Raw genomic sequence first — 15,803 nt, 5'->3', positions numbered from 1 at the left:
TGTCCCTCTGTGCCACTGGGTCCTGTCTCCGTGACGTGTGGGGTCCCTGTGCCACTGGGTCCTGTCCCCATGAAATGTGGAGTCCCCCTGTGCCACCGGGTCCTGTCCCCGTGACGTGTGGGGTCCCTGTGCCACCGGGTCCTGTCCCTGTGATGCGTGGGGTCCCTGTGCCACCGGGTCCTGTCCCCGTGCCGTGCCCGTGTGCCACCGGGTCCTGTCCCTGTGACACGTTGGGTCCCTGTGTCACTGGGTCCTGTCCCCGTGCCGTGCCCGTGTGCCACCGGGTCCTGTCCCCGTGACACGTGGGGTCCCTGTGTCACTGGGTCCTGTCCCCATGCCGTGCCCGTGTCCCTCTGTGCCACCGGGTCCTGTCCCCATGATGCGTGGGGTCCCTGTGTCACTGGGTCCTGTCCCCATGCCGTGCCCGTGTCCCCCTGTGCCACCGGGTCCTGTCCCCATGATGCGTGGGGTCCCTGTGCCATTGGGTCCTGTCCCCATGCCGTGCCCGTGTCCCTCTGTGCCACTGGGTCCTGTCTCCGTGACGTGTGGGGTCCCTGTGCCACTGGGTCCTGTCCCCATGAAATGTGGAGTCCCCCTGTGCCACCGGGTCCTGTCCCCGTGACGTGTGGGGTCCCTGTGCCACCGGGTCCTGTCCCTGTGATGCGTGGGGTCCCTGTGCCACCGGGTCCTGTCCCCGTGCCGTGCCCGTGTGCCACCGGGTCCTGTCCCTGTGACACGTTGGGTCCCTGTGTCACTGGGTCCTGTCCCCGTGCCGTGCCCGTGTGCCACCGGGTCCTGTCCCCGTGACACGTGGGGTCCCTGTGTCACTGGGTCCTGTCCCCATGCCGTGCCCGTGTCCCTCTGTGCCACCGGGTCCTGTCCCCATGATGCGTGGGGTCCCTGTGCCACCGGGTCCTGTCCCCATGCCGTGCCCGTGTGCCACCGGCTCCTGTCCCCGTGACACGTGGGGTCCCTGTGCCACTGGGTCCTGTCCCCGTGCCATGCCTGTGTCCCTGTGCCACCGGGTCCTGTCCCCATGATGCGTGGGGTCCCTGTGCCATTCGGTCCTGTCCCCATGCCGTGCCCGTGTCCCTCTGTGCCACTGGGTCCTGTCCCTGTGATGCGTGGGGTCCCTGTGTCACTGGGTCCTGTCCCCGTGCCATGCCTGTGTCCCTGTGTCACTGGCGTCCTGTCCCTGTGATGCGTGGGGTCCCCGTGTCACTGGGTCCTGTCCCCGTGCCATGCCTGTGTCCCTGTGTCACTGGTGTCCTGTCCCTGTGATGCGTGGGGTCCCTGTGCCACTCAGTCCTGTCCCCATGCCGTGCCCATGTCCCCCTGTGCCACCGGGGTCCTGTCCCTGTGCCATGGCAGCATCCCCCTGTGCCACCGGGTCCTGTCCCCGTGACGTGTGGGGTCCCTGTGCCACCGGCTCCTGTCCTCGTGATGTGTGGGGTCCCTGTGCCACCGGGTCCTGTCCCCACGTCACGTCAGTGTCCCCCTTTGCCATGCTGGGGCCCTGTCCTTGTGCCACTGGGGTCCCCCTGTGCCACGTGGGGTCCCGTCCCCTGTGCCATGCTGGTGTCCCCTGTGCCACATGGGGTCACGTCCTTGTGCCATGTGGGGTCCCCCTGTGCCATCAGGGTCCTGCCCTGTGCCGTGCCGGTGTCCCCCTGTGCCACCAGGACCCTGTCCCCGTGCTACGTGGTGTCCCCCATGCCATGCGGGTCCCACTTCCATCCTGTGCAAGGTCCCGTCCCTCTGCCGTGCCCATGTCCCCCTGTGCCATCGGAGTCCTGTCCTCACGCCATGCCGGGGTCCCCCTGTGCCACGTGGGGTCCCACCCCTGTGCTACGCAGTGTCTCCTGTGCCATGGGGGTCTTGTCCTGTCCCATGCCCACGTCCCCCTGTGCCACCAGGGTGCCATCCCTGTGCCATGCCCCTGTCCCCCTGTGCCAGCGGAGTCCTGCCCTCATGCCATGGCTGTGTCCCCCTGTGCCATCAGGGTCCCGTCCCCGTGCCATTGGGGTCCCCCATGCCCCATGCAGGGGGTGACGGCCATGCAAGGTGGGGTCCTCCCTCATCCCCCCCCTTGTCCCCCTTCGTCCCCGGTGACCCAGCGGAACCGGGGCTGACCCTGCCCCGGCGTGGGAGGCCGCACCGGGGAGGCGCTTCCTCAGGAAACCCCCCGGCCGCTGCCCGCCTGGCGCGGCCACCACCGCCACAGCGCCCGGTGTCACCGCCACGGCACCGCCACCGCCACCGCGCCCAGTGGCACTGCCGTGGCACCGCTACCACTGCCGGGGGTACGTGTGCCACAAGGGCCCTGCCTGCCTGCGGGCGCCCACCGGACTGGGGGTGCACGGAGGGGTGGGCACGCCGGCGGGGCGCGGGTGTGTGCAGGGGTGGGTGTGCAGTGGCTTGCACACTCGCGGGGTGTGCACGGAGCCGTGCACGCTCGTGGGGTGTGCGCCGAGGGGGTTGCATGCTCGTGGGGGTGCGGGTGCTCGCGGGGGGTGCATGGAGGGGCATGCGTGCTCACGGGGTGTAAGTGCTCACAGGAGGGTGCACGGAGGGGCGTGCAAGCTCACAGGCTGCGCACGGGGGGGTTTGCATGCTCATGGGGGGGTGGGTGCTCACGGGGGGGTGCACGGGGTGATTTGCACGCTCATGGGTTTGCACACTGGGTGTCCGGTGCAGATGCCCAGTGCCAACCCAGCGGCTGGGTGAAGATCCAGGTGCTGCCCCGGTCCCAGGTGGGGGTCAGGGTGCTCCTCCGGGTCCCGCTTGCCCTTTGCGTGCCAGCCCGGGTGCCTGGTGCTGCCCCACAGGCCATGCCACTGCTGAAAAAAACACCCAAGGAGGAGGAGGAGGATGGCGATCCCTTCGCTGCCAACCCTGAGAGCCGCTACTGCCGTCGGGCCACCCTGGAGCGCCTGGTGGGTCTGGCACCCTTCGGCCGCGCCCGCCGCCCCCCCCCCAAAGATGGGGATGGGGACGGTGGCCAGGCACGGCGGCGGTCGGAGGATTTCGGGCTGCTGCGGCGGCTGCCGGGGCGGCGCAAGGCCAGCGTGGAGGCGCTGGCGGAGAGACCGGTCCCCAAGCGCAGCTCGCTGCTGCGGCTGGCCTTGGGGACACGGGGACGGCGGGCGTCCACGGGCGAGCGCTCGCCAACGGTGGAGAGCGAGGGGGTGTCTGATGGGGACCAGGACAGCGGGGGACAGCGGCAGGAGGGGCGCAGAAAGGCCAGGGAGCCGCTCTCAGGTGAGAGGGGACGGGGGGCATGGGGATGGGGTCAGGGGGGACGTGAGACATGGGCATGGGGATGTGGGACATGACGATGGGGACATGGGACGTGTGGGCATGGGGACATGGGGATGGGGACAAGGGGATGGGGACATAATAGGACATGGAGGACCATGGAATTTAGGGCATAGGCATGGGGCCATGGGGACACAGGAGGTCATAGGACATGGAGGGACGCTGGCATAGGGATTGTGGGACATGGGAACATGGGACCAGCGGGGGCACGGGGAGTGGGATGTTGTGAGATGGGGACGTGTGCCAGGGGCCGTGGGTGGCCTTGGGTGCCATCAGGGCACCCATGGCTGCCCACCCCCCGCCAGTGCTGGAGATCCTGGAGCTGATCCAGCGGCGGGAGCTGGTGGCGGCTGACGAGCAGATCATCGCGTTGGAGGCAGAGTGCATGGCCTCCTGCCCGTCCCTGTCCCCGTCAGCCGTCCCTGCAGCTGGGCGGCAGGCGCGGGACGTGGCGCTGCTCTACGAGGCACTGCTGGCGCAGCTCTGGGCAGTGGTGGGCGAAGCGGTGCCCGCCGGGCGCCCCTACCCGCCCTTGCGCTCGGTGATCCGGGTGCTGGAGCAGGAGGAGGCGGCCGACGGCCGGCACCCGCCGGGCACCCCGGGGCGCCCGCGTGCCCTCCGGCGCCGCTGGCAAGAGGCAGTGGGACGGGCCGCAGGCGAGAGGTTGGCGCAGGTGGCACCCGCCGCCGGGTTGGGTGCCCGGTTGGCAGCGCTGGCGGCTCGGTTGGTGGGCGATCTGGGGGCCGTGCGGTGCCACGTGGCACCCGCTTACCCCCCTGAGTATGGCGCCTTCGGGGTCTACGCCCGCGGGTACCACCGGGCGCTGGCACAGCAGCTGGGCGCGCTGGCACAGAGACCCCTCGCCGTGCCCGACCTCTACCTGCTGCTCGACTGGCACAGCAACACCTATCCCAGGTGAGACCCCCCCCCCAGCACCCGCTGTCACCCACTGGACCCCACAGCATCCATGCCCCCGCCACGCTGGGCACTCCGTGCCACCCAGTGCCACCCCCTGGCACACCGGACACCCCTAGGGCTGTTGCCTGGGTGGCGGTGAGTGCTGGGCACCCCGGTGCCACCCTGGGCGGGCGCTGTGAGGTCCCTGTGCCCACAGGGAGGTGCTGGGGCACCCTGAGGTGGGGGCCCTGCTGCAGGCGCAGGCGCTGGGGCCCCTCCTGCCCCCCGAGACCCAGCGCAGCCTCGAGAGCTCCTGCATTGCTGCTGTCAAGGTATGGGCACCGCAGCGGGCACCGGGACAGGCAAGGGATGGGGACTGCAATGGGGACTGGGATGGAAGCATGGTGGGCACCAGGGTGGCACTGGGATGGGAACACTGGGCATTGTGGTGGCACTGGGATAGGCACCGGGATGGGCACAGGTACAGTCCCAGGGCTAGGGGCTGGCAGGGGACCCTGCGCCCTGCTGTCCCCACGCCCGGTGTCCCCATGCCCTCTGTGCCCGATGTCAGGCGAAGGTGGAGGTGGCAGTGGCGCAGGAGCTGCAGCTCAGCGAGGACACGTGGGCGGAGGAGGCCTCCAGCGAGGAGCTGCAGGAGGGACTGGCCACCCGCGTCACCGGGGTACGGGCACAGTGCCCACTGGGCACCTGCACCCCTGGGCCCATCCCCTGGGGACCCAGGGTTCTGCGGGGTGACCCACAGCCCCCTAAGGGTGCTGGGGTGGCTGGGTACCCCACAGAGGTGCCAGGGTGCCTGGGTACCCCATAGGGGCACTGGGGTGGCTGGGCACCCTATAGGGACACCAAGGTGCCCACATACCCCATAAGGACGCCAGGGTGCCCGGATACCCCATAGGGATGCCAGGATGCCAAGGTGCCCCAAGGGGATGGCGGGGTGGCTGGTACCCCAGGGGACGCCAGGGTGGTGGCCATGTCCCCAGGGGACAGCAGGCTGGTGGCCGTGCCCCTGTCCCCAGCGGTGCCCATGCCCACAGCTGCTGCGGGCGCACGTGGACCGAGCCCCCCAGATCACCCCTGAGTTTGGCATGGAGATGGCACACAGCCTCCTGGGCGTGCTGGTGGCCTTCCTGCACAGGTGGGCACGGGGACAAGGGGGGACATGAGGGCACGGGGATGTGGGGGGACAGGGGACGGGCACAGGGACATGGGCACTGTGGGGGGACAGGAGCCACAAGGCACAGGATAGAGCTGGAATGGCCATGGGGGGCACGGGGAGGGCATGGCACATGGGTGCCGGGACCCCTGGGTGCTGTGTTCCCAGGGTGCCGTGTCCTCTGGGTGCTGGGGTCCCCTGGGTGCCGGGGTCCCCTGGGTGCCGGGTCCCCAGGGTGCCAGTACAGATGACCCGTGTGGGTGCCCTCAGTTTCCAGCGGAAGGTGGAGCGGTTCCTGGAGGCCCCCGGCGAAGCCACCCCACCTGACGGTGCCACTGGCCGGGCCATCGCCCTGGTCAACTGCTGCCCCCCCTTCAGGTGAGAGCACCCCGAGCACCCCCTCCTCGGGTCCCTGGGGTGCTCGGGGGGCTCAGGGCCTCCGGCAGCACCCGCTGACCTCTCCATGGCAGGACCTTCGCCGAGCGCCTGGCACAGTTTGGACACCCGGAGAGCGAGGAGCCCCGGCGCCAGGCTCACGCCGCCCTGGACAAGGTGACCCGGCTCTGCAACCACGTCCTCACCCAGCGCCTCTTCGAGGACCTCAAGGTGCCCACACGGCGCGGGGTGGCCTGGGGAGGGGACGGCCAGCGAGGCGCACCGGGGTGCTGGGCAGGGTGCCCATCGGTTGGGTGCTGAGCCAGGGTGATGCTTATGGTGCCTGTTGGTTGGGTGCTGAGCCGGGTGACACCCATGTGTGCGATGCTCCGGGTGGCCTCCTACCCCCTGGGCGCCACCCGGGGTGCCACCCATGGGTGCCGGGACAGCTGCCCACCCTAGCTGCTCCCCCACCAGCCCTACTTCAACAAACTGATGAAGCGCAAGTGGCTGACGAGCTCCGACGCCTTCGACACCATCGTGATGCTCATCACCAGCTTCACCCAGAAGCTGCGCCCACTGCGCCCCGAGCCCTACCAGGTGGGTGCCGGGTTTGACGCCGCAGGGCGACTGCCATCGCTGGTGGCTTCTGCTGACCCTTGTGCCGCAGGTGCTGGTGAGCGAGGTGCACCGGCGGGTGCTCATCGAGTACGTGCGGCCGCTGCTGCAGGTGCGCTTGGTCTGCACCTCGGCCAAGATGCGTGCCCGGGTGGCCGCCCGCCTCGGGGACGAAGCCCGCCAGCTCCGTGAGCTCTTCAGCCGCTTGGTGAGAACGCATCCCCTCCCCGGCACCCTTGGGTGCTCCTCGGGTGGAGGCACCGGCGCTGAGGTCCCTTGCACCAGCAGGATTCGGCCTCGCCCTGGCTGGATTCGGTGGTGCCACGGTTGAGGGAGCTTCTGGTACTGGAGGACACGGCGGCGCTGCAGATGGAGGTGGGCGTCCTGGTGAGGGACTTCCCCGACGTCCGGTGAGTGCTGGCAGCCGGCGGTGGCCCCAGGGGGATGGCAGTGGGGTGGCATGGCCAGGCGGGACACCGTGGCCCCATAGGGACAGGAGTGGGGTGGCACATGTCCCCATAGTCGCTGCGGCAGAGTGACATGGCCAGGCGAGATGCCACCTCCCCGTAGGGAGGGGGGCAGGACACGGTGTCCCCACGGAGACCGAAGCGGGGTGACAGGACGCCGCGTCCGTCCTTCCCGGCAGCCCCCGCCCCGCTGCCGCTCCATCCTGGCCGCCCGCCGGGAAGCGGCCGCGGCCTCGCGCCAAGTCCCGTCCCCGAGGGGGGCTGGTGGCACGCGCAGGCCCGGCAGGACGCCGCCACTTCGGGGGCTTTAAATAGAAGCAGTCCTGGCTGCAACTGGTACCAGTTAAACCTGGGACCGGGATTTGCCCCAGGGCTGGGTGTAACGCTGCGCCCCAATGCTGGGTGCATGCCTCTCCCCGAATCTAGGTGCATCGCTGCGCCCCAGGGCTGGGTGCAATGCTGCGCCCCAAAGGCGGGTGCATGCCTTGCCCGGAGCTGGGTGCAACGCTGCTCCCCAAATCTGGGCGCATGCCTCTCCCAGGGGCCTGGGGTGCCCGGCAGTGGGTGTCCCCGTCCCCTGAGCGTCCCCGTCCCACAGGCGGAAGCACGTGGCGGCGGTGCTGGACGTGCGGGGGCTGCGGGGTCAGGCGGCGCGGCAGGAGATCCTGGGGGTAGTGCAGGACCTGGAGCAGAGCGAGGCTGAGCCGGGGCTGCCGCGCCAACGCGCCTTCTTCTCTGAACTGGCCGTGGCCCGCGAGGTGCGATGCCTCCCGTTCCACCTGCCGCGCCTGGCGCGCCTCTCCCGCCTGCGCCTGCGCCGCCCGCACCCCCAGCGCCCCGGCCAGGCACGGCTCTGAGCGCCCGCACCCGCAGGTGGGTGCATGCCTCCCCCAGAGAGGGGTGCATCGCTGTACCCTAGAGCTGGGTGCAATGCTGCACCCTAAATCTGGGTGCTCACCTCCCTCAGAGAGGGGTGCATCGCTGCACCCTGGAGCTGGGTGCAATCCTGCACTCCAAATCCGGGTGCCTGCCTCCCCCGGAGCTGGATGCATTGCCCCGGCTGTGCTCGGAGCCCCCCAGGCCCGGGGGGGCTGCGCTGCCCCAGGCCAGAGCCCCCGGGACTGTGTATAAATGGTGTCAATGCTGTAAATTAACGCTGGCGCCAGCTCTCGTCCTTTGCTCTCGCTCCAGGTCTGCGTGTGTGGGGACCGGGGACGCGGGACCACCTCACGCATGGGGACAGGGGCCACGGGGCCACCTCACGCATGGGGACAGGGGCCACGGGGCCACTGCGTGCACAGGGGCTGGGGGACACGGGGCTGTCCCCATGCGCAAGGGACAGAGGACACGGGGCCATCCCCGTGCGGGAGCTGGTTCCTCGTGCGAGGCCCCGTCCCGTGGTGGCCACTCCGGGGAGGGGAGGAAGGAAAGGGCCGCCGGTGCCTCGCCGGGAAGCCACTGCGGGGGGAGGACAGGGGGACACGACTGCCCTTCCCGGCACAGGGGGGACACCCGTCTGGACCCTGACGGGTGGCAGGGGGTTGGGGACAGCGTGACTCAGCCAAGGGCAGGATCGGGCCCGGGGGAGGTGGGGGGGAAGCCACCCTGGCCCCACTCCATCCCGCCCCACCCTGCCTTGGCGCCTGGATCCGGCGCCTCGTGGGACACCCTGTGTCCCCCCCCCGTGATGGAAAATGGTGGGGGGACACAGGATACGGCCACCCCCGTGTCCCTCCTGCCACCCGCCACCCCCAGAGCATTGTCACCCACTGCTGCCACGAGCTCTTTGGGTCTCAGCGCATCCTGGGGGAGCCATGGCTGAGGCCACCGTGTGCCCCCCACCCCCGTGTCAAAAATAGGCGAGTGCCGGATCCGGCCAGGAAGGAGCAAGGGCTAAAAATAAGTGGCCCCGGCGCGGCCGCGGTGGGAGCGGGGCCAGGGTCACCGTCCCTCGTGCCGTGGGAAGGGGACGGCGGCGGCAGGGGCGGAAGCAGCAGCGTCGGGCGGGGGCAGCGGGAAGGGACGGGGAGACCTGGGGAGGGACAGGGGTGGCCCCTGCACAGGGACAGGGCATGGGATGGCACGGGGGGGGGTGTCACAGGGATGGGAATGTGGGAACAGGGATGTCACCATGCCCAGGCACATGGGGACAGGGACGGGACCATACCCAGGCACGTGGGGAGAAGGATGTCACTGTGTCTGGAACCATGGGAACAGGGATGGGACCATGCAGGGACACATGGGGACAGGGATGAGACCATGTCTGGACGCACAGGGACACATGGGACACACGCCCAGATAAATGGGGACAAGGATGTCACCATGCACGGAGAACGGAACCGTGCAGGGACACATGGGGACAGAGATGGGACATGGGACAGGGATGTCACTATGCAGGAGCATGGGGACGGGGACCCGCATTGTCCTCACGGTCCCCGAGTGCATCCCTGGGCGCGGGGGGGGACGACACCCACCCCAGGGTGTGCCTAGCGCGTCCTGGCGTGTCCCGTGTGCCAGCCCCGCTGTGAATCACCGCGTGCCTGACGTCAAGGCCTGGGGGGAAGGAAGGAAACCCCCCCCGGGCAGCAGGGCTGGGGGCCGCAGGGCCCCCCCCAACCCGGCGTGGCCCCCTCATGGCACCTGGCTGGGCAGGGGACCCTCAGACTGGGCAAGGACCCCCCTCAAATTGGGGAGTATACCCCCAAACTGGTCAGAGACCCCCGCAAACTGGCAAGGACCCCTTAGGACTGGCTCCCCCTGGCGGCCAGCCGGGGGGCTGCAGGCACCGGGGGCGTGGCTTGCGCTATTGGGGGCGTGGCTTAGGAGGGCGCGGTCCTTTTGTAACCGTGGCAGCAGAGCCCGCCCATCTTTACAGTTGATTGGCAGGCCGCTGGGCCAATCCCCCTCCAGCTCCATGTCCCCAAGGGTCTCTGAGCCTGGGGCTCCTGGTCCCCCGAAGCTCCCTGGTCCCCACTGCTCCCCCTCATCCAAGGGCTCCCCATCCCCAGAAGCTCCCTGTGGCACAGGCTCCAGCAGCTCCATCACCTAGGTGCTCCCTGTCCCTCTTCATCCCCAAGGCCCTGTGACCCTTAGCTCATGTCCCCAAGGACCCCATGACCTGGGGAAGCTCCTCAACCCACAGCTTCTGTGTCCCCAGAAGCTCCCCAACCCAATTCCTGCACAAGAACCCCTTGGTGGCCACGGGTCCCCAGTCTGATGCCACCCTGCTGGCGAGAAAGAAGAGACAGGGGGGCCGATCCAAAGCTGCTTTATTTGCCACGTTGGGATGAATCGAGCGCGGACGCAGGGGACGAGCCGGCCCCAGAACAGTCACAAATACAGCACAGGCAATAATAATAATAATAATAATAAAAAATTAAACATCTCCTCGGGGCTGGCAGCCCCACACAACAAAAATATATATATAATATAGAGAGAGGACAGAGTCAACGCTGGCGAAGCTTGGTCACGAGAGAGGGATGGCACGGGGTTGGGGACGCCGGAGCCACCAGCGGGACCCGTGCGGGGAGGGTGGACGGGGCAGAGCCGTTCACAGTCGGGTGGGGGACAAGCAGGATGGGAGGCCACCCAATATTATGGGTGCTGGAGAGGTCACCTGGAAGCCCAGCATCAGCAGCGGGGCTGGGACCCCCAAGGGGGATCGGGACATGGAGTGTGGACACCATGGAGGGGATGGAGACAGCACATAGACCCCCCCCAGGGTGACAGAGATTTGGCAGGGGCACCTCCAGGGTGATGGAGATGCTGCATGAACCCCTTAGGGCAACGGGGACACAGCAGAGACATCTCCAGGGCGATGGAGATACTGCAAGGACCCCATGGGATGGTGCCGTTGTGGCACAGACACCTCTAAGGTAATGAAGGTGCCACAGGGACTCTCCAAGGGAAATGTGGCATGGACACCTCTAGGGTGAGGGAGATGCCACATGGACCCCCCCCAGGATGACGGAGATGACATGGACATCTCCAGTGTAACAGAAATGACACAGGACCCTTCCCGGAGTGAGGGAGACACAGCATGGGCACCTCCAAAGTGATGGAGATGGCACAGGGACCCTCCCCAGGACAACAGAGATCAGGCACAGACACCTTTAAGGTGTCATAGGTGCCACAGGGACCTTCCCAGGGTGACTAAGATCAGGCATGGACATCTCCAAAGTGAAGGAGATGCAGCATGAATCCCCATGGGATGATGGGGATCAGGGACAGACACCTCTACGGTGATGGAGACACCACAGGGACATTCCCAGGGTGGTGGAAATCAGGCATGGACATCTCCAAAGGGATGGAGATGCTGAATGAATCCCCATGAGATGATGGGGATCAAGGACGGACACCTCTACAGTGATGGAGACACCACAGGGACATTCCCAGGGTGGTGGAAATCAGGCATGGAGATCTCCAAAGGCATGGAGATGCTGCATAAAGCCCCATGGGATGGTGTGGATTGGGCACAGACACCTCTCGGCCAATGGAGACAATAAAGCAACCTTCCCAGGTGGATGGAAGTTGAGCAGAAACATCTCCAAAGCGATGGAGATGCTGCATAAAGCCCCATGGGACAACAGGGATTGGGGACAGACACCTCTAAGGTGATGAAGACACCACAGGAACCTTCCCCGGGTGGTGGAAATTGGGCAGGAACATCTCCAAAGGGATTGAGATGCTGCATGAACCCCCACGAGATGATGGGGATTGGGGACAGACACCTCTGAAGCGGCTGGGATGCCGCAGGAACGACAGAGACACATCATGGACACCTCCAACATGCTGGCCCCATCGCTGACACCCCACATCCAGGCGCCAAAACTGCCCTTCAACCTCACCAACATCCCAACCCCTGGGCCAATTGATCCAAAAAGAAGGGGGGGAAAAAGCCAAAAACCACAAAAAACACCACCCAGGGAGGGAGGAGGTGCCCGTTTTTGGGGGGGACCCCATTCACAACGCGAGGAGCGAGGGAGAATTCAAGGAGTCCGAGGACTGGTCGCTGCTGCTGCTCCGCTGATGCGAGGCTCCGCAGGTGGCTCCCTCTGGGTGGGTGAACACAAACGAAGACGTATAGGATGGGTTAGGTGGCCCCGAGGGGACCCCGGGTGCGAAGCAGCAGCTGGGGAAGGGGCCCTGGGCGCTCGGCTGGAACGGACCCGGGGGTAGGAAGGCGACGGTCCCCGCCGGCTCTTCCTTGCCCAGGGTGCTCACCTCGGCGGGGCCGGCACCCAAGGAGCCGACGTCCTCGAAGGGGAGCTTGCAGGCGGGGGCGTGGGCCACCAGGACAAACTCCAACCGTTCCTTCTCCTTCTGCAGCTCAGCGATCTCCGACTCCAGCTCGGCTTTCTCCTCCTCCAGCTGGTCCGTCTCCTGGGGCGGCAGTGGGGTGGAGTGAGATGGGCTGCAGGGGACGCCACTGTCCCCCCCACCCCAGCCCTGGGGACATCACCCTCCCGTGGCCTGCAGGACGGGATCTTTCCTCTCTCCAGCATCCCTGGAGGTCCATCCGTCCCCCTCTGACATCCCCTGCTACTAGACACAGCGTCCTCCTCCAGCACCTTTTGTCATCCTCCTCCCATGTCCCTGGCTCCTGGGGATGGCATTGTCCCGCTCCAGCATCCCCAGGTCTCCATCTGTTCCCCTCCGATGCTGCCTGCTCCTGGGGACATCATCATCCCCTTCCAGTGTCCCTTGCTCATGGGGACACTGTTGTCCCCATCCAACGTCCCCAGCTCCCCAGGATGTGCACCCGTAGGCATCCATCTGTCCCCTCCAACACAACCAGGTCCTGGGGACATCATCCCCCTCCGGTATCCCTTGGTCCTGGGGACACCACTGTCCCCATCTTATGTCCCCAGCTCCCTGGAATCAGGGTCTACAGACATCAGTCTGTCCGCCTGTGGTGTCCCCAGCTCCGAGGGTGTCATTGTCATTACTATCATCATCATCCCCTTCCAGTGTCCCTTGGTCCGGGGGACATCACTGTCCCCATCTGCTCCCATAGGCATCGACCTGTCTCCTTCCAACAACCCCAGTTAACCATCCCCTTCCAATGTCCCCATGGCCTTGAGGACACCACTGTCCCCAAACATCCCCAGGGACCTGCCCCTGTAGACATCAACCCATCCCCTTGTGATGTCCCCAGCCTTTGGGGACATCACCATCCCAGAGAGCCACCACTATCCTCCTCGGACACCGCCAGCTGCGGTGACACCACCGTTCCCAGTGTGTCTCCAAGCACTCACCGCCTGCAGCCGATCCGTCAGCTCCCGGCGCCGGTTACGGCACTTGGCCGCCGCCAACTTGTTCCTCTCCCGCCGTACGCGGCGCTTCTCCTCCTCCTCCGGTGTCAGCTGCCAGAAGGACAGGACTATCAGCCAGCTGCTACCCATATCCCCAGACTCCCACCACCCTCCGGGTCCCCACCGACCCACCCCCGGGGTTAGGGATGCCACTCACCGTCTCCTCGCGGCTGCGCCGGGGCCGGGCGCGGGTGGGACGTGCTGGTGGTGCCGCCGGCCCCGTGGCGAAGGCACCCATGCCCGGTGTGGAGTAGCTGGGTCCCGGGAGGTCATAGGGATCGACGGGGGCGGTGGGAGGGGGGTGCGCCATGGGTGCCCCCAGGGGCTGCGACTGGGCCACCGAGGAGATGAGGGTGGGCTGCACCAGCCACTGCAGGTCCTGGCTGGTGGTGATGGCCGTCACCGTGGGCACGAAGGAGCCAGGCATGTCCCCCAGGCCGCTGCACTCCTGCGGAGAGGGGAAGGGGGTCAGACCCTGCCTGGCAGCACCCACAGGTGGGCTGGCGCTGCTACCCTCCCACCCTGCACGAGGGCCTCGTGCCCCCGGCACCAGCGTGCAAGAGCTCCCCGGCACTGACGTGCAGCACCCTCGTGCCCCCGGCACCGACACGCAAGTCCTTCCTGGCACCGACACGCAAGAGGTCCCTGGCACTGATGCACGATGCCCTTGTGCCCCTGGCACCAACATGCAAGTTGGAGGGGGTCCCCAGCACCAACGCATGAGGCTCCCTGTCCCCTGGCACCGATGTGCAAGAGCTCCCCAGCACGGACACACAGTGCCCTCGCGCCCCTGGCACTGATGCACCAGACGCTGACGTCCCCAGCGCCAACGTGCGAGAGCCTCCTAGCACTGATGTACGACGATCCCTGTCCCTGACCTGCAAAAGTTCCCCAGCACTGATGCCCGACACCCTCGTGCCCCTGGCACCAACGTGCAAGAGCCCTCAGCACTGACGCATGACACTCTCGTGCCCCCGGCACCAACGTACAAGAGCCCTCGGGCCCCTGGCACAGATGTGCAAGTCCTTCCAGGCACCGATGCACGATGCCCTCGTGCCCCCATTGCCGACGTGCAAGAGCTCCCTGGCACCACTGTGCAACGCCCTTGTGCCCCTGGCACAGACGTGCAAGAGCCCCCAGCACTGACGCGCGACACCCTCCTGCCCCTGCACCGGCGTGCAAGGCTCCCTGTCCCCAGCGTGCCAGAGCTCCCCGGCACCATTCCGCGAGGCCCCCCAGCGCTCGTGCGCCAACGTGCAAACCCCCCCGGCCCCGGCACACGGCGGGCCCCAGCACCCAGCTCAGGGTGCCGCCCCCCCCCCCCCCCCCCCCCCCCCAGGGACGCCCCTTCTGCCTCCAGCTCTTTGCAGCTGGCAGCACCCCCCTCGCTGCACCAGGACCCCCCCCCCCCCGCTTTGCGCTGGGACCCCGCACACGGCTGGGGCACCCTGAGGGCGTCGGGGGGTGCCGAGGGGACCCCCCAAATCCCACCAGCACCCAAATCCCGCATGGAGCTGGGGGAGGGGGGCACTGAGCCCCCGCTTTCCCGGTTGACCGGGAGATGTGTGTGCACCGGGAACGGGGTACGCATTGCCCTCCCCCCCCCCCCCCCCCCCCCCAGCTGTACCGGGACCAGTTCCCACGGGGGGAGGACCTGAACTGACCGTGAACCGGCTGTGCCCCGGTTACACCGAGACCCGGGGTGTGTGTGTGTGGGGGGGTGCACTGAGCCCCCCCCGGTTGCACCGGGACCCGGTGTGTGCGGGGGGAGGGTGGGGGGGGTGGGGGGTGCATGAGCGCCCCCCGGTCGCACCGGGACCCGGTATGTGCGCGGGGGGGGGGGGGTTGCACTGAGCCCCCCCGGTCGCACCGGGACCCGGTGTGTGCGCGTGGGGGGGGGGGGGGGGGGGGGGCTGCACTGAGCCCCCCCCGGTCGCACCGGGACCCGTTGCGGGGCGGGAGGCATTAAGCCCCCCCCCAGCCCCGGTTCACGCGTGGGGGGAGCCCCAACCCCGCTCCCCCCCGCCGCAGCGGCAGCGGCGCGCCGGCGCGGGGGCGTGGCCAATCAGCGCGGTGGGCGTGGCCGCGCAGTGAGGGGGCGTGTCCCCCGCGCGCGCCCGTTCCCCCCCCCCCCCCCCTTAGCAACAGGGGGCGGCCGCCGCGTTCCAAAATAAACCCGCGCGCGCCGTACGTGCGCCGCGTCATCACGGAGGGTTCCAACGCGTCACGCGTTTACGCACGACCCCGCCCCCTCGGCGCCGCCTCCCCCCGGCGCGGAGCTCCCTCACCTGCGCGGCCGCCGCCGCCGCGGGGCTCCCGAAGGAATCGACCGAGGAGAGGTACTGGGACTCGGCCGAGGGCGAGGAGCTGCAGCGGGACCCCGAGTCGTAGTCACCGGGGAAGCCTTGGTACATGGCCCCGGGGGCGCGGGGGCCGCCCCGCCACGCCAAGGCTGCGGGTCAGGCTACCGGCATCCCGCTCTACCGAGCAAGCCCCCCCGCGCCTCGCTCTGCCGCTCCGGGTTAGGGCGACGGCTGTGGGAGTCTCTCGGGGCGAGGGTCCCGCTCTGCTCTGCCGTCCCGGGGCGCCGCTGCGAGCCCCAGCGTATCCGTCCCAGGCTCCGGTTGGCAGCTACGGAGT

At 68.1% G+C, this 15,803-nt stretch overlaps 2 protein-coding genes across 3 annotated transcripts; one reads left to right on the top strand and one right to left on the bottom strand.

Moving 5' to 3' along the window:
• Positions 1-2,227: 2,227 nt before the first annotated feature.
• On the top strand, positions 2,228-7,980 carry EXOC3L2 (exocyst complex component 3 like 2). Its single transcript, XM_082333552.1, has 12 exons — positions 2,228-2,303; positions 2,698-3,261; positions 3,624-4,233; positions 4,433-4,547; positions 4,787-4,897; positions 5,271-5,371; positions 5,660-5,767; positions 5,860-5,995; positions 6,242-6,364; positions 6,435-6,590; positions 6,671-6,792; positions 7,448-7,980. The coding sequence occupies exons 2-12, from the start codon at positions 2,832-2,834 to the stop codon at positions 7,704-7,706; spliced, it is 2,271 nt and encodes a 756-aa protein (XP_082189678.1). The 5' UTR covers positions 2,228-2,303; positions 2,698-2,831; the 3' UTR covers positions 7,707-7,980.
• Positions 7,981-10,101: 2,121 nt separating this feature from the next.
• FOSB (FosB proto-oncogene, AP-1 transcription factor subunit) lies at positions 10,102-15,803 on the bottom strand. 2 transcript variants are annotated; one of them, XM_082333464.1, is made up of 5 exons: positions 15,452-15,803; positions 13,321-13,611; positions 13,107-13,214; positions 12,073-12,231; positions 10,102-11,903 (listed from the first exon to the last, which is right to left on the bottom strand). In XM_082333464.1, the coding sequence occupies exons 1-5, from the start codon at positions 15,575-15,577 to the stop codon at positions 11,838-11,840; spliced, it is 750 nt and encodes a 249-aa protein (XP_082189590.1). In that variant the 5' UTR covers positions 15,578-15,803; the 3' UTR covers positions 10,102-11,837. The 2 variants fall into 2 exon arrangements, with proteins under 2 accessions (XP_082189590.1, XP_082189589.1); XM_082333463.1 differs by having other exon boundaries at positions 10,102-12,231.

The sequence above is a fragment of the Platalea leucorodia genome (genome assembly GCF_965183815.1).
Source record: "Platalea leucorodia genome assembly, chromosome: 26".
Lineage (NCBI taxonomy): Eukaryota > Metazoa > Chordata > Aves > Pelecaniformes > Threskiornithidae > Platalea > Platalea leucorodia.
This window is presented reverse-complemented; position numbering and strand designations above follow the sequence as displayed.